Source organism: Rhagoletis pomonella, unplaced genomic scaffold (genome assembly GCF_013731165.1).
Source record: "Rhagoletis pomonella isolate Grant_MI unplaced genomic scaffold, Rhpom_1.0 Rhpom_scaffold_00008, whole genome shotgun sequence".
In the NCBI taxonomy this organism is placed as follows: domain Eukaryota; kingdom Metazoa; phylum Arthropoda; class Insecta; order Diptera; family Tephritidae; genus Rhagoletis; species Rhagoletis pomonella.
The window spans coordinates 17,642,432-17,665,323 of record NW_023458562.1 but is presented as its reverse complement, the minus strand read 5'-3'; the positions used below and the strand labels follow the sequence as shown (position 1 = coordinate 17,665,323).

Here is a 22,892-nt window from a genome sequence, read left to right as displayed (position 1 = left end):
GCTGCTTTCCAACCAAAATACAATTTTCAAACTTTCATACGAAAAACAGTTTCCAACAGTGTTTGTAAGAGCTTTCACTAATAAAGAGCTTTAAAACTCTTATGAAAGGAATCAGAGGGCGAATCTCTAAAAACTCCTGAAAGCTTCCGAGAAAGCTTCTTTTGAAACTCGCAGATTTCAGGTTTGCACAATCATTGATATTTTAGGCAATTTAACTTTACTAATTTGAATTGATCTTAACTCACACAAAACTCTAAAACTGGGAAAAATTTCTGTACTAAGATTCCAACGCAAGCTCTGTTAATGTGCTTTTGCGCTTCAGTATTTGTTTAAAAGATGAGGAATCACTCATTTAAGCTATAGAAAGGCAAGAAAAAAACTATTTAGCACCCACCCTTCTTAAGTATGTAGTGCTTTCACTGCGAAACGATATTTGTGAAAGCTCCATCTTCAGACCCCATGTTGTTCAAAAAGTTCATATCGATATTCTATTAGATTTCCGTGGAAAGTATTACCTATACTTTAAAATTGAGATGCAAGCATTTCACGGCTAAGTTCGTTTGAGAAATTTCCAGCCAGAAAACTACTTGTGGACTTCTCCAAACCGGCACTTACGCAAAGCTACACCCTAAGAGGGAGTCGAAATTTTGTTAAAGCTTGCTTTCAACTTAACATGTCATTTGAAAGCTTCTGTGGCTATTGAACAGGTACTAAGCATCTTTTAAACCTTCAAAAATTCTTAGTAAATTTTTCCGGTCGGTTAAAAAGTCCTTTTAAAGCTTTCCATTGAAATATCAGATCACGATTCCAGATTTGTGTTGAATCTTACACGCTAAAGTAACTGCCATACCTAAACAAAAGCGTTGGGCGGAGCGGTTTTTGACGCCTAGCGTTAGCGCCGAAGTGCCATGCCTAAACAAAAGCGTCAACGCTACGTCAAATGCAGAAATAACACCAACAATAAGCATAGGTTTGTTTGTGTGTAACATGAAAATGACAGTTTTGCCATTTTCTGCAGCCAACTTCAATACCTAACGCCCTGTCAAAATCGGATTTTCCAACCGCTCAGCATTGACGCCGCGTTGTTTCGGTATGCTTCATACAAATTGTATGGGCATGAGAATTTTTTGACAGCCAGACAACGCTGACGCTTTTGTTTAGGTATGACAGTTATCGACTAAGAGCGGCTTTTCTTCGATTACGCGTGTCGCCTTCCTCCACGCCTTTGCCTCAAGCTCATCATGCGCTTCCTTTCCTTATTTATCTTGACCTTTGCTAGCCGTATCGATTCGGGTAATGTCGCCGTCGCTGAGGTGGGCAGATAACCGCTTACGATGGTCAGCCGACTGTTGCGCGTCGCGTCGGTCGCTATGCGCTCGGTAGAATGTTGTTCTGCCAACTCGCCAGAGTCCTCCATTAGGTCTGGATAGACGCTGATGTTGTCAATATTGTCGATGTCAATGTCGCCAGCGTTGTTCCGCACATAGGTCAGTTGGTGAAAAGGTGTGGCCAGCAGCTTTTGCGTCGATATGCGTATCGCCTTCTTCGTGGTGGTCGCTGCTGCGACGGCAGCTGTCGAAGTTGGCGTTTCGCTGGTCGTCGCAGTTGAGCTGGCTGGCGCGGCTGATAAAGTTAATGGGATGAGTGTGTTGGCTGTTGGTGGATGTGCCAAGTGATTGCTGTTGCCGTCAAAGTGCTGTAGTTGCAACGGATTGTTGAGCGGCGAGATGGTTTTGTTTCCCAGTAATTGTTTCATCGGATAGATGTGCTGCTGCGATGTCGTTGTCATTGTTTTCGATGGAGTTGTACTATTCGTTGCACCTACTGCCGTCTTTATTGTTGTTTTAGCTGCGGCACGTGATGTTGCCATTGTGCTGCTGTACCCTTGTGCTATGCCTGCTGCTGGTGTTTGCAACTTGTTGCTGTTGATGTACAACTTGCTGCCCTGTCGGTGCAACTTTCCCTCACCACCCAAGTATTTCTTGCTGTAGCTAAGGCTGGATTCGCTGGCCACTAGCGTCTGCAGCGGTTCCTGGGACACTGATTCAGCAACTACGCTTTCGCCGCTTCTGTTTATCTGTCTGCGCTTACTCTCATTCCTTTGCTTGCTGACCTTGTGCCAGGCGTAATCGGCGCTCGCGCTAGGCGACAATTCAGCGAAGCCCTTATCCCAAAAATTGCTGCCACTATGATTCATATGTTGCTGCCACCACGCTGCGCGATCGTCTAATAGGAGCTCGGTTTCTGTGGCTTCTGTTGCTGGTCGCGCAGTGAGCGCAACTGCTTCATCTGAGTATTCGTCTCCACGTCGCGGTTTCCAAGCGTATTTGTTATTGCTTCTACTGCTGCTGGTCGCCAGAAATTGATTGTACAAAAGTGTAGCTATGCTGGCAGCAATGCTGGATGGTCTCTTCCGCTTCTGGCTGACGCCCATTTTGTTATTTTCCTGCTCGTTTACCGCCATGTGGACGTCTCGGTGTTCAACAGTTGTTATCATTGTGGCAGCAACATCTGCCAGGTCTTCAGTGAAGGCGCCGTCGCTGCTGCTGCTGCTACTTTCCAATTCGGTTTCACTAGAGGTAGAATTCATTGTTGCATACAAATCAGCGTCATTAGCAGTTTGCGTTTCCACTGTGGCATTGACGTCGTCTGGTAAAGTCGCTGTAGCTGCATCGCTTACGGTCTCTAAAGCTGCTGTGGGCGCTGGAAAGATTGTTTCAGCAACATCACTATCGCTTACTGCTGCCGCTTCTGTGCCCACGGTTGCTGGTGACCAGCTGTGATCGCTGCTTTCGGTCAACATTGTCGACGTGGATGCCACATCTTGCTCTTCCGATGCTGACCCCGCCCCATTGAGTTTTGTATAGTGTTGTGGTTGGGAATTAATACTGTTTAGTTGATTGTCTGCTGCTGAGGTTGGCTCCGGCGACATGTTGCTGTCGTCCATCTCAGCAAGCAGTGTAGAGTTGAGTGCCTCATCTGCCCACGCCCCGCTGGTAAAATCGGTGAAGTTGCTATAGTCGCTTGTAGGCGTGAGCGAGGAAAAGCCGTCAGTAACATCGGTTGTTGACGCCGAATACGCAATTGACGACACCGATGACGACAACAACGATGGAGATGAGGCTGTGTAGGCATCCAGTGGACTTGCCGCTGCTGTGCTGGCGAATGTAGTTGGCGAAGATAACCACTCGCCGCTGTAATCGCCGTTTGTTGTTGCCGACGAAATGCTGCTTACACCATCTGCCAGCGCTTGCGAAGTGGACGACGAGAAGAGCGGTGGCGTCGGCGACTCATTCCACCACCATGTGGTTTGCGTTGGCGAGGCGTCGTCCTGCCGCGTTTGCTGCGGACGCGCACGTAGTGGCAACATTTGCTGCTCTAGCTTCTGCTGCTGTTTCTTCTGCTTCCTTACTTTTCTTCGTCGGCCCTTGCGTTTATTCGCAATTGTAGTTGTTTTCATAGTTGTTGTAGTTGCAGTCGGGCCCTGCTCAGCAGAATTTATCGCCGTTGCAGTTTGTTGCCCAACTGCCTGCTCGTCAACGCTTTTATTGCGCTTGCGCTCCTTCCAACCGCCGCCCACTGCTGCTGCCGTCGCAGTCACTCCGAAAGCAGCTTGCGTTGTTGCTGATGCATGCTCCTGCGCTGCTGTTGTTGTTGTTGCTGCTGCTGCTGCTGGACTAGTTATTTTGCCGCTGCGCAGACGCAGGCGCAGCTGCTGCTGTCGCTGATGCTGCCGACGCTTCTGCTTGTGCTCATGTTGGTGGCGGCGCGCAATCAAATTTGGATCGTTGTGGTGATGCCGCACTTGATGCTGCTGCTGCTGCTGTTGGCGAACATGCTCACGTGTACGGCTGTTGCTGTTGTTGTGATGCTTTTGCTGACTTACAACTACTTGATGTTGCTGCTGCTGACTATTACTAACTAAATTACTACTATTGTTGTTGTGGTGGCTACTGCTCTGGTTATTGTTGCTATTGCTGCTTAAATTGCTACTATGGCCATAAGTGTACTCTTCATTTTGGTCGTTATTGTTGTTGCTGCTATTGCCGCGCATCTCATTCACTCGCTTATTTTTGTTGTTACTGCGATTACGCGATATCTTATTGCTGCTGCGTTGCGACGCTGTTGCAGTTGCAGTTGCAGTTGCGGTGGCTGTTGCGGTTGCCGCCGCCGAGAGCGCCGCCCGCTGTGACGACAATCTTGCTGAGGCCCCCGATGTCGTATGCGTATGCGTTGTTGCTGTTGTTTGTAAGCCGCTGATGTTTTTGGTGTTCTTCGCTCTCGGTGCAAAATAGTTGGTGTGCTGATGGAAAAACTGATCGGCCTGTATCTTTGTGAACAAATAGCAGGCATCGTTGACATTCTTCTTCGGCCCGACCGCCTTACCTCGGTGCGTGAAGCCGACACGTCGCTGCAGATCGACTACGGAACGAAACACGAAATAACCGTGTACGATGGTTTCGTTGAAGTAGCAGGTGTCGCGCAGTTCTTTCTGCAATGGAAAAGATACAAATGAATTAAAGAAAAATTTTGATTATTTCAACTTAAGAAGTACTACAATAGCCTAGCTGCCCTGTGCGTTGCGGCTGTGTTGAGAAAAGAATCCTTCGCCTACTCTGGAATGCTTTCATTTTGGCTCGTCTGCCCTAAATTGTAGGAATGTATCAATTGCATAGTGTTGGTACTGAATAACTACAAGATCTTCGATTCTAACTTTTTCGAATCACTCTTATTTCGCCCGAAATGTATTTTTAGTAACTCTCGATTGTTTTGAGAATCTATTTTTTGTTTTGGCCACTTTGCACCTACTTTGATTGATTTTTAATTGCGCTCTTGTCTGTGTTTCAAGTACTTTATTATAAATATTTGTGTTTCTTTTTTGTAAACTCTTGCGCACGCGAGTTTGCTATTTACGTCAATTGCACGCACGCGCATGCCCTTCAGAGCGTCAAACTTCACAGTCAATGACTCCAAGTGCATTTGAACTGGATTTAAAAATAGATTTTTGTGGAGTTGTTGTAGCGACTGGAGATTTTTAAAACGATTAACTCGTTTGCTGGAAGAATGTCATAATCCAAAACAATCCAAAATTCAGTTTTTTTAAATCGCATCGACCCTCTGAATCCTTTCTACATACTATCTATGCATTTATTCTTTCCGAAAAAATTAGGTTGGGTTGCGAGGAGCAAAAGTTAAATTAAGTGCTCAAACTTCTAAATATTTGGAAATAAAATGATATCATTTCCACTTTTCCACCATTTACGCATGTAGATTCACTTGTTTTGTTTACACAACACTTAAAATGCAAGCCTGCAACTCGTTGCCACCAATTACAATGTACGAATATGAGCCAACTGAGTGTCAATGGTGCTGCACATGCGCAACGTATTTCCTTGACGTCTGTTGCATGCCTGCTGCTCATGTTCTCTCTAGCTATTTCCACGCACAAAAACAAGAATAAGAAAAAAGGAAACAATAAAAACCGTTGTCTGCTCTTAGTTAATGTAAACATTGGCGAGTAATTTATTGTCAATAGAACAACAAAGTGTTTTTTGTAGTTTTCAATTCCGGAAGAAGTAGCCAAAGAGCTGGGAAAATAAGAAAACAAAAAAGTAACTCGTAGACTGTACCAGAAAAAATTCCCCCTGAGGCTAATCATTTTTCGTCATATCTTCAGCATTTACAGTCAGATCTCAAAATATGATGTATCGTAGTTCTTTTCTCGAGGAGATTTTTTTATTCCAACGTTCATTGACTTCAACTAGCCCGTTTTAGTACTTACGCACCAGATCTCGGTTCCTACCATCCTGATGACTTTTGCAAAGGAAGTTTTTTGATTATTTCCGTAGAACTATAATGTTTTTTTTTTATTGCAGTTGTTACCAAAAAAGTATATTTTTTTGTCGAAATTGAATTGCTCGTGGTAGTCCTTAAAAAATCTCAACTATGCGGAGTTTTCTCAAAGGGCCTGGATATTTCTTTATAGAAGCAGACTCTTGTAGATCTTTTGGGGAATTATGAATTTCCCTGGTAATCGGGTCATGGTTCGACATTTCTCTGCTTAGACTGAAGATATAAATGATTTTTACTAAAACTATTGAGGCTTTTTTCACCTCAAATCGTGCAGCCCGTTTTCGGCTTTTCTTGACGAACTTGAAAATTTGTAACTTCTTGCTTAGTATTTACCACGATGATAGCAGTTATTTGACGTTGTTTTTATCCCCATAGCTAGTTGGGATAACTACGTTGATGCGTTGCTTGCAGTGCTTGCTGGTAACTGCGTATAGTATTGTTAGGATATTTTAGGGAAATAAGTTTTCATCTATTTTCATCCTAGATTGCTTGCTTAAACCATTTTGATTGCCTGAAGAAAATATGAAACTCCTTTGCTTAAAGTAGCACCTGATATATCCGCTAGTTCTATTACTGTGTGTCTTCTTATTGTTTTATAGCTATTAGACACACTGGAACTCTTGGACACTTGCTTCGATATATTTTAGCCAGCAGCTGCGGCAAGCTCTAGTATAGGAAGGTTCTATGAAGCCTCATGGTTGCTTCTCCCCTGAAAACTTCTGTCCTTGATCTGTTAAGCAGATCCGAGGTCTTCGTCCTCCTGCTCTTGCCGATTTAATTGCCTTCACACGGAGACGCTCGGTCTATTTCCTTTTGCAACTCCTGACCATCTTAAAATTTCTAACCGGTTTTGTTATTGTTAATAATGGCGCATTGCTGTTAGAATATATTGTTGCTTTTTTCATCCGTTATTACTTTACTTCAAAGATATGGCGTTCCATCTTGGATCCTACTTTATCCGCCACTCCATTCTCTTGTAGTTGGGAATCGCTCTGCCATGAAATTCTTGAATTTATGATTGGCGTCATATAACTTGTCGTATTTCTTAATTACATTTCGTAAATGAGCAGCCTGCACCCATAGTTTGCTGTCCCTACAGCAATGACTGTCTGAGTCTAACTGCCACTGCGTTCAGGTAAAGATCGATAGGTTCAGGATAGTTTTTAGCGCTTTTTTCGGAAGGAATTTTAGCACATCTGCTGTTAAGTAACTACATATTGTTTGTTTAGGTCAGGCCACCAAACCAGGATTAGTCTTATGACAGCGCTATTCCTCACAGTTTCGTGGTACAACTTTGTGGGAGGTCGACAAAGTAGCTTGAGCTTTTATTGATTGCTGATCAGCTATACACGTAACTCCATTCCTACCTGAATGATTCTAAATGTTACATATCTACGATCGACCGTATTCATCTGCAAAAACCCTTTGTCACCCATCATTTCCTTTGCTGAAGAGATACCATTATGTTGAGTTCACTGATGCCAAGTGAGTTAGAAAAATTTATAAAGTCTGTCATATTTTCATCAATACCGTTTCAAAGTGCTAAAGGACATTTAAATGAAATGGAACTCGTTTCAAAGTTTTGTTTACCATCCTTTTTACAGAGAACAAAGTACAATTACCACTAACAAAATGTATCAAAATGCACCTAATCCAACTATTCGATATTTATTAACTGTGGTTACTTATACGAGTATAAATGTTTGCATGAATATGCAATTGAACAATTCCTAATGACAAAATTTGTTTTGATTATCTATTATATTTTGATTGCTTGAAGTGGCGAGTGATTGAATCGTAATGAAATTGACAGTGGTTGTTTGTTTTTACAAATATTTTATGACTAAGTGTTTTGTTATGCATTTGGGTAAATACTAGCAAACATTTATGCATTTACATATATGTATATAGCGTTGCATAAATCCCCTCCATTGCTGACAAGCATGTTTGTCATTTATGTAGATATGAGGTGGCTTTTCGTAGGTGTGCTTCGACGCATTTTAAAGTACCTACCTCCGCTGCAAATAAATATGCACAAGTACTCTCTGAGCTTCTAGCTTAAGTAGCCATTCACAATAGAGCACTTGATTACATGCATGTATTTGTTATAGAAGAATTCTATTTGTGCAGCTGCAAAAAATAGCCAGCAATTTGTTACTTGTTGCGATTTTTCATTAACAATCTGAAAATATATGTCATAGTCAACAGTGCTTACAAGGCTAAAGTGGATCTAAAGTTTATCGCGAATTGGCTGTATGTATGTACATATGTATGTAGATATGAAAAAATACATAACTTGCGTCAAGTGTCATTGTTGTTAGAGACACCTAGCTCCTTAGCAGTGACCTAGATTTAATACAGAGAAAAACAAATAGCGTTTTAATAAATATTCAGATAAATGAGTTAGTTTTTGACATTGAACATTTGTTGAACATCTTGATAAATTCTTTACTTATTAAAATCTTGGATGTTGTTTCAAAAAATCGCGCGCATGATTTTTTAATCATACTCCGTCACGGAAATTTTCTGTGGTTGCATCGAAGGTGGTTTCGAAACTGCGAGGCTACGGAAGATTCTCTTCAGATCTCCGAAGCCTAGATCTCCAAGAGGTAAAAAAAACCCTTGATGGTAAATGCCCACTTTACTGGGACATAGCAGGAGGGAAATACCCCTTTTATTCCTTCCTACACCGTGAACATACCCGTCTCGGAAGAAAGGGTTAAATGGGAAGCCCCAAGCTATAAACCATATAGAACTACAGGACCGGACGGGATAATAGATACCTGCACAACTAATTAAGACACTGGAGTTGTCTGCGAAATGGCTGTGAAGTTTTTTCAAGGCCTGTTTCAAGCGTAATCGTATACCGGCGGCATGGAGAAATGTTAAGGTTTTCTTTATCCCAAAAGCCAGAAAAGCTTCACATATTAATTCCAAGGATCTTAGGTCCATCACTCTTTCCTTCTTTGCTCTTAATACACTTGAAAGGATTGTTAGCAGCTTCCTTTCTAACAACATCGACAGTCGTCTAAAGGCAAAGCTGCGGAGATCGCATATCATAGCTTGGTCGATGATATCGGGAAGTATGTCAGTGTTAAACACACCTGTTTCGTAGCTTTTTTGGATATTGAAGGTGCGTTGAACAACGTATGTACTTTCAAAGGCTATTATTGACGTCACGATGGCTCTAGGCGTGGTTAACTCACTGGTGGAGTTTATCGGTCAGCTATTCTGCCGTGGAGTAGTGAAGGGGTGGCGAATGTGGAGGTCTTCCTCTTTACTAGAAGGTAGAAAATATCTTCAGTTACTCCACCGGAGCTAAACGGCAGGACAGCAGATAGCAGCGCTCGTTGTTCTTCGCTGAAGAGAGGCATTCCATTGGCATCCTGAAGCCCATCGACACTCTTGTATATTAGATAAATGTTGCTTCATTCCGAACAGTACAGACCGTAGCGACTCCGGAAAGTAACTTGAGCACAAGAAACCCAACCAGGGAGGAGTGGAAAGAACATGTTAACATTCCACCTGATAGTACTGACATCTATACAGATGGCACGAAATCCGACGATAAGGTGAGAGGAGGCGGTTTCTCACGAAACCCTCCTCTGAAAATCTATCTTAGGTTAGCAGACTACTGCGGCGTATTCCAAGCTGAAGCTACTGTTACCATGGAAGCTGCTGAGGATCTTGGAAAACAAATGATGGAAAGAGACGTCTTCATTTTTTGTGATAGCCAGTCTGCAATGGTATTGCTGATCTCTTTCCCGTTTTACTCAAAGTTAGCACTGCATACGTGGCCTAAATCGGATCGGAAGCGATCACGAAAAGTATACTCTTTTAGAAGAGAGAATATATCTAACGTTGTGGCGGTAGCCCCTACTTCCTACCTACATACCTACCTGAATGATTTGCTTTTCGAATCGCAATACCGAGTGGACCCCCCGGTGGTACCAAGTTAGAACTTTTGCATTGCGTTAAAACAGGCAAAATGTACACTTGCAGCTAACCTAAACAAAAATTAAAATTACAACTTTCGCACTAAAAGTGCGGATTTGCCTCTTCAACCAAATAAAAGTGTCTTAAACTGAATTACTTCCAAGACTTTTTTATTTCAAATATTGACTTTTATACCCAAAGAAACCCTCAAAAATATTTAGTTTTAAATACATACTCGCATTGAAGCTATAAAAGACCAGTTTCGCAGAAAAATATTTGGGTCAACCATGGCGTATGAGTACTTTGCTCACAAAGCGGATTTTCTGACAACACCAAAGCGGTAAAAAAAAACTTAAATTTAATAAACAATTAAATTTCCGGCGGCTTTTGCACAAAGCCAGCATTTGCTTTCAAACAGATTAAAGTCATAAAAGTGACATCACAAAATGTGTTGGGGAAAAAAGCAAATGAAGCGCACAAAAGCCGACTACAATGAATGGCACCACTTATCTAATGACTATACGCGAGTAATCATAATAAAATTAAGGTATGCAAATAAATGCAATAAACTCATTGCACTACAATACACTTTACAAATATATAAAGTATGAAAAAATATTAAGAAAAAAAAAACAAAACCTACGCCGCTTTTGTACGCAGGCACGTACGTGCGCGTACATATTTGTTTACATATTTGACTTATCCCATTCTGATGAATGAATTTCAAAGTGCTGTGGGTGCGACTCGCCTGTTGGTGCCACACGCTCGCGCGCGCCCCTGCACTCATTGTTAGATACATAAACAAACAAACAAATAAATACAGACACTCACTCATACACGCCTACATATGTAAATACATTTGTATTTGTGTGTACACATCTTGTGCTGCAAAGCTTTTCTGCTTTTATACTCCAGTTATTTGCATTGTTGTATTGACAATATTTGACACTTTACATGAGCACTAATTGATCGCGCGCGAGCAGAATTCAAGAAAAAAAACATTTCTCACCTGGGCAAGGTGTGTGTGTGTGTGCGCGCGAGCACGAAGGGCAAAAAGCACACTATTGCCCAAATAGTGAACTCTAGTATAGTAAATAGTTGTGTGAATAGAATACACATGTCTTTATATGTCCTGTCTATGGGGTCGAGACTACAAGTTGTCAACATCATTGATGGAATGAGCACAACTCGAAAGTCAACAACAATAAGTGTCACTACTGTTTTGCGCAAGCGCGCTTAAAGTACCAAATCCAATCCGGATCAATTCATTCGAAGTTACACTCATTCACAAAAACCATTTTTTTAAGTTAAGCTCTAACGTCTGTGGCGCATTGGCTCGAGCCTGTCTGCTGCAACATTGTCACACAAACTTGATAGGTACTCATGAGCAGCCATGCACCAGCGAATACCTCGCGCACTCATACGCAGACCAGCTATGTATCAGTATCTAATAAGTAATTCTGCTGTCACTCAGCTACCAATTGTCACTTAGCTATTGTCAACTAGCGTTAGTCATTTCAGTATTGCCACACGACGACGACGAAAATTGTCACATAAAAATTATCATGTCAATGCAATTAGTTAAAAAATTATATACATATAGGTATGTACAAGCATATAGAAAAAAAATTGTGCGAGCATTTGCCCATGCGTGTGGGCGGTACGTTTTTCTATATCGGCTTTGTTGCCACAAATTCTAATTAATGTTTAAAGTGTATGCTAGTGGGGACAAACACACCAGCCAGCGCTCATTCGACGAAAACTCACCGCTACAATGTTGCAAGTTGACTTATGGCTTTACCTAAGGCGCTTATAGTTAATAAAGAAAATCGAATTGGCTTTTAATTTGCAATAAACTGTAGGCAAAACAAATTTCTGATTTATTTATTTTTTATTTAAATAAGTAACTACTTATTTGTGGACTCATTTTTAGCATAAAATGTACGGAGCGAGTTTACACACGCTCATTGATTTAGGGTGATTCAAGAGTGATGCAGTTCTTTGACAGCAATTATTTGTGATATTTTAATGACTTTACTACAGGCTTTGGCAAACTTAGACATGGAGCGATATTCAGTTGAACAAGTTAAAGCTTAAAAGTGATCCAAACGTTTTATGAAAATGGTGTTTCTGCAAAAACTATATATATTTCGCGAATTGCGTGATTTTTGAATAAGAGGGAGTTGATGCCGATTTTTAAAAACTAAAAAGTTATCATCGTTTCGACAAATTCTGTTGTTTTATTTATATAAGAATATCTACGGTCTTATTGAGTCACTCTGTAAATATGTTATATTATGTACGTATAGTGTATGTTATGAGTAACCTCTTTTATAACGGTTTGCAAAATTCATTTCGCTGAAAACTTTTTCAACTAGATGGTAGCTTTAGCAGACATACGGATCAATCCCTGATTCGATACCGCCCGGGTAAAATTATGGCAAGCCTTGAGGATAAGAAAAGTAAGAATATGCACAGTCGATTTCTGCCTTTATTTAACCCTTTGCCTAAGGTGTTCATCAGGTGATTTGTTCGGCTATCATACCAAGCAACATCCAGTAGTTCGGAACTGTTTCGAAGTTCATATTAATCATTTTGATCGAGTAATTGTGGTAGGTTGTGCAGAGTGTGAGTTATTTCTGTTGAGTTGTTGTGAGTTGTCTGTAAGGCGAAATTATGCTTGCAATACTAGCTGCTCAACGCAGACTCCCAATTGAATCAATTGCTATGTGCCCAAATATAGTCGGCAGATCGAGGAATTACAGATTTGTGCGGTTACCCTCCTTTGGATACCTCTCAACGATGAATCAAATGCTTTATGATTCTTAATAATTATAGAAAATAATGATAGATTGGCGCTTACAGCACATGCTAGTGGTTGGCCCAGCTTCTGATGTTGTCACACAAAGCTACTGATATTGTCACATAAAGGGGAGGGATCTACAGTTTTACGCCGACTCCAAACGGCGACTGTATTTTTATGAGAATCAGTTTTTCATGGCAGAATACGCTCGGAGGTTTTAAATAAAAAATCTAAATCTAAAAACTGTGGACGTTAAGGGCGTTTTTTTGAACACAACCGGCTTATACCGTCGAATTTGGGCAAAATTTTCATATGTAGGCATTTTATCTTAAATATTAACGAATTCTCATTGAGCTTACCATTCCAACTAGTTTCCACTGATCGTTGAAACACAGGTACCGTTGTGTTTCTTTTGCGTACAGTGCTATTTTGAGATTGTTGTTCACATAGTCCGGAAGGCCGACTATCGTTATATTTTCTGAAAATAAAATAAAAACCCAGTTTTTTTTTACTTACTTAGAACATGTGGAATATAATAATAATGGCAAATTTATGTATAAGTAAAATAATAATATTACACTGAGATGGAATAGTCCAGCGGAAATTTAATAAATACGCTACTAGTTAAGACATGCTGGCAACTTTTATATGCCTAAAGCATTTAATATACATATGTATGTAGTCCCCACAGCATACCCAAATTGCCACAAATCTGCCCAAGACCACTGCAAACTATTTTTTGGTTGAAATAAATTGAGAACTCCCTGCATTTCTCTCCAAAACAAAGACAAACAAAAACACAAAGCCATACGAACAATTATATAAATGCCTTTTTTATTTATTTATGCGCCATTCGCCGGTTGTTTGTTGCGCATGCGTAACGTCGCTAAGCTTCCCACCATCTTGATCGCACGTTTGCAGTCGCTTTCGATTTATTTGTATGCCCACTTATTTCAGTTGCGGCGACGAAGTAACTGAGTGCCTGGTAGTTTGTCAATATTTACAATACCTTTCTATTTCCTCGATCTTTGATTTGATCTACGTAACTTTCATTTTATGTATTTGAGCAGTACTCTTCGGGAAGCGAGAAAGTTTTGAATTTGTTCTTTATAGGCAAATTTCGCTTAAACCAATAAATTATAATCATGCCTAAAAAATTAGACCTCTTTGAGGACCCAACGTCTGAAAATATCACTATCAAAGTTTTGTTTACCTTGAAATCCAACCGAGAATGAACCACTCTTACCAGTGCTACTATGGATTGAGTGGGCAATTGGGAAGTAAAGTCCTCTCTCGTCGTACAAAAATCAATCTCTATTATTTACTTCATAATGCCCGTGCTGGTGTATGGCGCAGAAGCATGGACAATGAAAAAAAAACTCATGAGGGGACTCTTTTAGTTGTCGAAAGAAAGATTTTGCGAACAATTTTCTGTCCCTGGCGCTTTGGCGATGGCGAATATCGTAGACAATGGAACGATGAGCTGTTCGACCTTTACAGCGTTATAGACTTAGCGAATTAAAATAAGTACAGCGGCTACGCTAGCCTGGTCAATCCTTACGGATGGAATCTCAGCGCCGAAAGTAATCAATGCGGAATAAATCTCTGTCTAGATATTCCAGCGAAATCTTGTGCCATTTCATGTTCATTTTCCAAAATTTTTCATTAAGAATTCGCTACACTTCTCAAGTCTCCTCCCTTGGCGATTCTTGCACCTCATTGACAATTTGTAGAATGGCGTCATATCCTCATATGCAGTGGATTTATGTGCTGCCTGACATGCCACTTAAATGGGCAAATATGTTCTCAAGTTATGTATGAGATACTATAACCTGCAGATGGGAATGAGTGAGAGTGCGCCAACACCCGCACGAATAAAAAAATCCGCAGCAAACGATAAAAGGCAACAACTTGTAAGCTTCAACTAGAACTCGAACTCAGACTTGGACTGGATACCTGCAGAAGACAAAGCGGAGACCAAATGACACTAGTACAAGCCATGTATGGCTGCAATGCGAAGGGTGTAAAAGTAACACTAAACAACAGCGGGAGTTTGGCGCATAAAACCACTTCACTTTTAAAGAGCTACCACCTAAAAAGTGACGCATCGCTGCCAACTGACGCTGACGAACTGCCGACGAGGCTGTAACATGCATAGATTGTGACTGTCGACCACGATGGCAAGAAGCCGCAGTTGCGATGTGGAGTACCTATTGTCGGCGATCTAAAGCAGTCAGTAAGTCAATCAATCCCAAAGGCAGCTTGCCAGCCAGCTAGTCAGCAAGTCAAGCAGCCCAGCGCTCAAGTGGAATATGCCCTCCTTGAAAATTGTGCAAACGTGCAACAATAATAATGCCAGCGCCTTCGACTTTGCCGTTGCAACATTCATAAATAACGTCAACCGAACGGGGTATTGCTATTTTCCAATACGTATTTAGTTACATACGTACATACATATGTATATCCACACAAACTGGCAGTCGCCTACATGTGCACATATGCAGAATAAATTTCTTTTGAAATATGAGCTCACTGATTGTTGGAAAATATGAAATAAAAAGCCTACTGTAGTTAGTGCAATGCGCATAAATTTAATTACCACCACTGGTCGCCGAAGCCACAGCAGCAGCAGCAGCAGCAGCAAGCTGTAGGGCGCTCTAGCCATCAGGCAGCCAAAGGCTGTCTGTCGGTCGGACTAGCGCTCTGGCTAGGTGCTTGTGATAGCGCCTTTTGCTGCGGCAAGCACTTCGTTGTTCACGCCGTACGGCAGCCAAGCTTCTGACAGTTGAGGGCCGCAAGCACTCGTCGCACGCCTGGAAGCTCAGTGAACTTGCAACACAACTTGAAAGTTGCTCTTGTTATGCCACAAGTACGCCTGTAATAATAATTTGCGCAACAACTAAAAAAATATCAAACAAAAAAAAACAACTCACGAAAGAAGAAGAGTCTTTGCGTAAAATGCAAAATTTTTCAAACCAAATAAAATAAAATAAGTTACATATTGAAACAATAACAAAAGAGTAACCACATCGTGCGCTCAACACTCGTGTGTTTCTCGTGCTTGCTTTAGCTGCAGGCTGCTTGGCTTTGCGCCGCTGCTTCAAATTTGGCTTGCTTGCTTGCTCCGGTGGATGGGTGGATGGTTGGCTGGTCTGTGTATTGAACCTGGTAGTCACCTATCAATCTATCTCAAGTGCTTTTTCAAGTGCTTCACTTATTGGAGTGTGGTTGTTGGTCGCCGCTGGCTCATCACTTGTTGGCGGCCGCTGGTAAGGTTCTCGTGGTCTTGCGTTTGCTTGCTGATGACTTTCTGCTTCCTATAGCTATAGTATTGCTATATTTATTAATAACATTGTTTTTACTTTTGTTTATTTTTTACTCATTTATTTATCTTATTGTGTGTGCGCCACCAGTCGCTGGCGTTTGCAACTGAGCCAAAACGTCGCGCGAAGTTCAATACCCCACTTGAGTCGTTGAATAAGAAGAAGACAAAAAAAAACACAATAAACAAACAATGTAGCTTGTTATGGAGCACCTTCACCACCTTCGTCACCTACACTAGGCAAACGGTGGAACAAAAGTGGCGAAAAACCGTTATATTCCTAAATTAGCACCGTAAGCCATGTAAGGCCTTTTTCAATTGTGCTTTTCAATGTAAATGTGTGAATATGAGTAAAAGTTTCGATAACGGTATCGATAAATATATAGATAAGAACGTTAATTGTATTGATTACAACGTAATTGTATTGATTATTGTTCAAAGTACCGATAGTAATATCGATAACAATATTGATAAGTTTATCGATAGAGAGATTAACAGATAAAAATGCTTTATCTAGGTAAAGGGCGATAGAAAAAATACTCTGCCAATCGTCGAGCGGAGATCTGAACTTCAAAGTGTTCGCGTTGAACACGCACACGTACCGAATGAGAGAGAGAGAGAGAGCTGACAGCGGCCGCCAAAAAGGCAGTGGCGGCTATTGTGAGCAACGGTAACTCCAGTCCATATTAGGTGACACTCGTCGGTGACGGTAACTGGTGTACATATCGGTAGGCGATCAGTAGATGTATGGGAAGATCGCTCCGTGGCTTCTGACAATGGTGCCAGAAGAACGGATGGCAGCCATGCTATTTTGACGGAGTCTGATCCAAGGGATAGCGGTGTTTATTGATTGCGTTTAAGGGGTGGTTTTACGAGGTCGTTAGTGTCATTCGAGAACTTTCCTATTCGGGACATAAGTACGTTGGTATGTCAGAGTCGAGTCTGGACAGGTGGGAGTTTTACCTACTATCATATCCCATTTGCGCCGGTGTATTGCACGAGGGCGTCAGGCGAGGTTTTTAATTGGCTGTCTGTACATCACCGGGTGCAGTAGTTATCCTCAGTAGTCCTGGTTCTCGTCTTGTTGTTGGCGACTTCAGAAGACATCCCGTAGCAGAATATGTAGCTTCGTCCACTGCGTACTGCTAATCCTCGTTGATTTAACTGGCGCAGAATACGTATTTCAGAACTGGTCCTCACATTGTCATGTATGTAGCCAACAACGTCTCTTGGCTTTTGCCCTAACTGCTTCCGGCGAGAAATTAGAGGACTTTGGTGTGGCTCACGATTGAGAGAATACAAAGGTTGCGCCGATCTCGGACCGCTATTCCTCTCTTAACGAATTTGACAGAATCGTTGTTTGCATGACGTCACACTTGTGCAACTTGTTTACGTTTTCCTTGCAACATTTTTTCTTCTTCTTCCATTCTTGCTCACGTTTTGGCATTTCTCTCTCGCAATTGCACCAGTGTGACGTCACACAAAAGTTATTCTCAAAAATCCTCTCTGATCGGCGCAATCTTGTATTCTATCATTCTTGGGTGTGGCTCTATAATTCATTGTCAAGTGCGGATGTGTGTGCGAGAAAGAGAGCAGGCTGTCAAAAGTAACATCTGGAATTTTGATACGCAATCGGCACAAATCTACCGAAGCATAACCTCATTCGTCCAGGAGGTAAAGATGGTTACAGGGTATGTCGTCATTTTAGGCCAAAGCCATTGCCGGTCGCCAACATCGAACAATCAGCAGCGCATTATATCAGGATGAGGAAACTACCTCGTGTGGCTGAGCCGGTTTTACGTACCAGAATAAACCGGCCAAGCAAGGCCCGTGGTTTCTTTTGTCTTGGTGTGCCACCTTTAAGTGAATGGGCATATAAGCCGGTAAAGAAGTACATTGATGTTTCACATGGCTGGCAGCACGCGGTTAGCTGGTCGGTCGTGTGCGCTGTTTACTGGCTATGTATAATAGTATTACGTAGTGTGGTAAATACTGTAGCATATGTAGCAAGGAATACTTTACAGGAACGCTGATGTGATGGGGAAAAAACTTTAAGCGCAGTTGTACTGTTAAAGCTATAATTATAAAATAATAGTTGAAAAATAAAAGCTTCAAAAATTTTCAACCATTCTTGTTTTGCTCTTGCTACACTGTGCTTTGCTTTACCGCTTTTCGGGCCAATTTTTTTTTTGGTTTTTTAATTTCATAATTATTTGTATTATAGTTTGTAAACAATGAATATAATAGACAATAGTTTGCGCTTTGTACATCCAAGTATGTACGTCATTCCATATCAGCCAATCGATCAGCAGCAGTGGCAGCCAAATCCAATTAAAATTTGTTAAGTAGTATCACTTAAGAATTTATGCTCATAACCAATATTTTTTTTTTGTTTATAATAACATTTTTGGTGCTTTTTTTTTAACCGACTTCACAAAATGGAGGAGGTTGTCAATTCGTCGGAATATTTTTTTTTTTTGTATGTTGCCGCATAACTTGGGAGCACGTTAACCGATAAGGTGTTACCTTATTGGTGCTCCCATATTAATTTAGTTAAAATCCGATCATGGGATCATGAAGATATTAACGATAATCTTAAATTTTTATATGAGAGTTCAAGTCGGATTTATTTTTTGCTTAAAAATTACTTGTTTTTCGTTGGTTTAGATAATCTCCTAATAATTTATTTCCGCATCATTTAGGTTTTTTTTTGGAGAATGTTTGGCGAAAAAGGTTAATGGGAGAAAGACTCGTTTTTTAGGGTTCACTTCGGAAACCATTCGATTTGGTAAATTTTCCAGATTACATACATTTGTACATATATGTATGTCTCCGTCTGCAAAAAGACACACAAAATTTTTTCTATTCAATAAATAGTTTATTTAAATTTTCTGTCAACTTGTCTAACACGAATTTCCGTCCGCAAAATTGCAAAATTTTTGCAAATTCAAGTTGACACCCATAAATAACTCGATTCCGCACGCTTTGGGTTTTAAAATTTTCTAGAAAAAAAACTTGTTCTTTAACAGCTTCCAATCAATAGTTTGTCATGTACATACAAATAATTTATGAAGTTACAAAAAACAACAACAACCAAATTGAGGCATTCGTAACGTGTAGTAGTTACAATTTAGTTTTGCGCCTGCAGCGCAGAAAACACGTCACAAATGACTTGATTCATGGTGCCATGCGCCTGTAGCTCTTTAACATACATCCGCACATACATACATACATATGTATCTAGGCCTATCCAAGTAAATCAACGTGCTGACATTTGTGCGTATCTTTGAGATACTTTCGGTAAGCATGCAAACTAATTGTGAACATAAAAACAAATGCATATCAACTTGCCGCTGCATAATCGTAAAAGTTGCATGTAAACCTGCGTTGTTGACACAATACAGATGCTGGCTATGAAAATACGAGAAAAAAAACTGAAAATTAAAACAAAAAACCTGCAACTTACGCACGCGACTTCGCAACAAATGAATTTTGCATTAAAATAAGTGCAGTAGTACAGGCAAGGAAAATGAAAAAAAAAAAAATACAAACTAGAAAATTTGATAATAAACAGAATTTGAAATGAACAAAATTGTGCTAATAAAAAGTATGTAAATTAACAAGAAAATAAAATCACGCACTTTACACCACGCATACGAATAACTACAACACTTTATTTTAAATTGGTGGCTTCGGGCTAAAAGCTTCAAGGCATTTGAGCTTAGTTGGCGTGTTGCAACAAGTGCCATTAATGTGTTGCAGTTGGACAATTTTATTCATGCCACGTACAGGAGTACTTATCCACAACACACTAACATAGAAGAATATGTAGCATACATACATATGAAGGTCCACCTGCACATTTATTAGTTACTTCATTTGCCTGCGCCCCTCTGTGGCGTATTGCAAAAAGTGGCAAATGTTTTATTAATTAAGTGCAAATGTAGCTATTTACAAGCGATTGGATGGTGCAACATTAAATTATTAGTGTTGGCAATGCTGTCACTTCGCTGCAGTGCTGAGTGGCGGTTTTTAAAAATGCTTGTGTTTTTTTTTTTTTTAAGGAAATGCCTTGCGGCAAGTACATACACGCAAGGCATGTACGTTTTTTTAGGTGGCGCGTTGAATTTTGAATTATTGTCAACGATTTTTGTCTGATCGCTGAACTCCAAACTAAAGCTTTGGGAAAATGAACACGAAAAAAACAGAAAGTAAATTTGTAACATATTTTCTTCTTTCTTTCAAATGTATGTCAGCGAACTTTGTGCGCCGGAACCAAATACAAAACTTTGGGCAGATTGGGTATGCCAGAGATCATAAGATGCTAAAAGTTTGCTTGAAACAAATTTTTTTAGTGCAATTGACTTCTATGTGCAACATTTTAATCAGAAAAATTGGGGAGTAGGCATCAACAACTCGAACGCTAAGTTAGAGTAGGTTAACTCTATCCCTGGCGTATCGCAGAGTGTAAATTCGAAAGACTATCACAACTCGCGAGTTTTCAAAACAGTCAAGTCGCAATCTTCCGAAAACTGAACTGAACTGAAAAGGTAGTTCTATCCTACCCAAAGGGGGTTACATATCTTCCACTCAGGACCCGTTGGAAAGTCTGAGTCAAAGTCCCCTAATATTCTCTTTAATATGCTGCAAATATAGCTTTGAAAGGGATGGAAGGTACTTGGTCATTTTGTTCAGCGCTGCGAGGGCGAAATATAGCATTGGTTGTCCTAAAGGATTTTAGCATTTTCCACAAGGACACCGCCTTGAATGACATCCTATGCCCAATTAAAATTTTAGTTAATCGAAAGCAGAATAGATGTCTAGTGCTTCCTGGTCTTACTCCGTTATTGACCAGCATAAAAGCAAAATATCTTTAAAACATAAATAGACAGAGAGAGGTTTTACCATGTGCACTTCTATACCGATGACAACCCGACAGAGAGCTTTTATTCTGTTAGCGTCCATATAAAATCTATAGACAACTTAAAAAAAATATATGGTGGAACTTGTTTTGCAAGTGACCGGTATAGAGAGCCTAACAGTGCTTTAGAACGTTGGTGGGCACCGCCATACTCGCCTGAAGAGCTCTTTCAACTATTTTGTACTCTATGTAGCGAGCATTGATGATCAGCAAGTGCTATTAATCAGTGTACGTCCACATAAAATCTATAAAAGGTTTGATCGCGTATTCCTCGGACTATGTGTAGTAAAACTGTCAAAAAATAAAAATTCGCTCAGACCAAACTAAAAATACTTTCAAATTCATTAGAATCCACTTAAGCAAGTAATTAAATACATTTCAACATGCATTAGCAAAGTGCACTTTTCTTTTGTTTACAATTTGGTTGTCAAACACACCGCCACTGATCGTTTGACACATTTACCAGAATTTACCAGCAAAAAATCTTCGGACCAAAATTTGTAAGAGAGGCCTCTCATTTGTCCTCTCAGTTGCCAGAGAACCGAGTACGGGATTGATTTCCAGTAAAATCTGGTAAATTCTGGTAAAAAATGGTATGCTCGGACACATAAGGGATCACAACAAAAATATCTTAAAACACACGCGGGTTGTGTCCTCTCGATACCGGTTTAAGAGCTTTTTATAGATTTTATATCGACCCATAAAGAGTAAAAGCTATTTCTGAACGTCACTGGTCTATATACAATACACAAAAAACTTAAAAAGCTTTTAAAAGCTCTCTATCTTTGGCTTGAAATTCCCAACTACAGTAAAGACCGCTTAAGTGCCTCTGCCAAAAATTAAGCCTCCTTCGGGCACTCAAAGGGGTGGGTAAGTACCCACTATTATATAAACTCGATTAATTATTTTTGTATCTTTGGTGAAGTCGTTATCATATCTTGCACGTACATATGTACTTATGGTGTGCTGTAAAACCATGATACTTATTTCTTTAAGGGCCATTTTCACCATCTCTGGTTAACACTAATCCGCAGTTAAACATCGTTACCGACGGTACTCACTCCATTCATTTAACATTGGGTCGGTAACGTCGGTAACAATGTTTAACTGGGGGTTAGTATTAACCAGAGATGGTGAAAACGGCCCTAAGCCAGCGATGGGCGGAGAGTGATTTTACTCTATACAAGATATATAGAAAACTTAAAAGAGCTTTGCCGCTTCAAACACTTACACAATTTACTTAGGTGAGGGAAGAAAAAGTGAACAAGAATATGAAAAATGTAGGTGGTTAAGTGGATTTCACTGTAGTTTATACATTTTTTTTTTGCATTTATGGAAATTTTTTGGTAATGTTTTATAGTTACTCTATTAGTTTCTATGCATCTACTTACATAATTTCCGCAGAGGTTTATATTTTTTTAAATTTAATTTTTAATTCTCCATAACTCTACTGATATTATTCTTATTTATCTCAGGTTTTCAAGTTTCCTTAATTCATTTTACAGTCCATTACTTCTGCGCCATACATACATACATACATAGATATGCAACTATGTACATTAACTTAAACCCATGTTCACATCTCTTTCAATTTAAATTTTGACACATACTTAAGAGGTTTTTTACGACCTGACAGCAATCACATTGCGGCTGCTTGGGGCGCTACTGGTTTTCCATTTGAGTATAAGAAGTAGACGATCGCAATTGAAAGTTTCCGCGATTTGTAGATCTTTATGAGTGTCTCAGGTGCCAGACTGTGTTTTAAGTGCAATTTATGCAAATATGGCATTAATAATGCAATAATTAATAATAGCTTATCAGCTATAGCTAGGTGTATTACATTTGTTAGGACATTTTATTTTCCTAAACTTTATGACCTGCTCTCTATACGTAAGAGTTTTTTAAAAATATGAGGCGCATATACATACATACATATGTACATTAGAGTGGTCCAAAAAAATTAAGTTGGAATTTTAATGCCGGCACCCCCTTGGATTGTTTTATATCGAGAGAAATATACCCCTATTTTTTTATTTTGAAATCAAAAAATATTTAGG

The 22,892-nt window shown here is 40.1% G+C and overlaps 1 protein-coding gene across 1 annotated transcript in view; it reads right to left on the bottom strand.

The window, feature by feature from the left end:
* Positions 1-1,090: 1,090 nt before the first annotated feature.
* The window catches only part of LOC118744274 (pneumococcal serine-rich repeat protein), a 179,178-nt gene continuing 157,376 nt past the window's right edge, over positions 1,091-22,892 (bottom strand). The window contains exons 4-5 of the mRNA XM_036477175.1: positions 12,952-13,070; positions 1,091-4,492 (exon numbers count right to left, since the gene is read on the bottom strand). Of these exons, the coding sequence (XP_036333068.1) occupies positions 1,199-4,492; positions 12,952-13,070 (3,413 nt within the window). The 3' untranslated portion in view covers positions 1,091-1,198. The remainder of the gene's footprint in view (positions 4,493-12,951; positions 13,071-22,892) is intronic.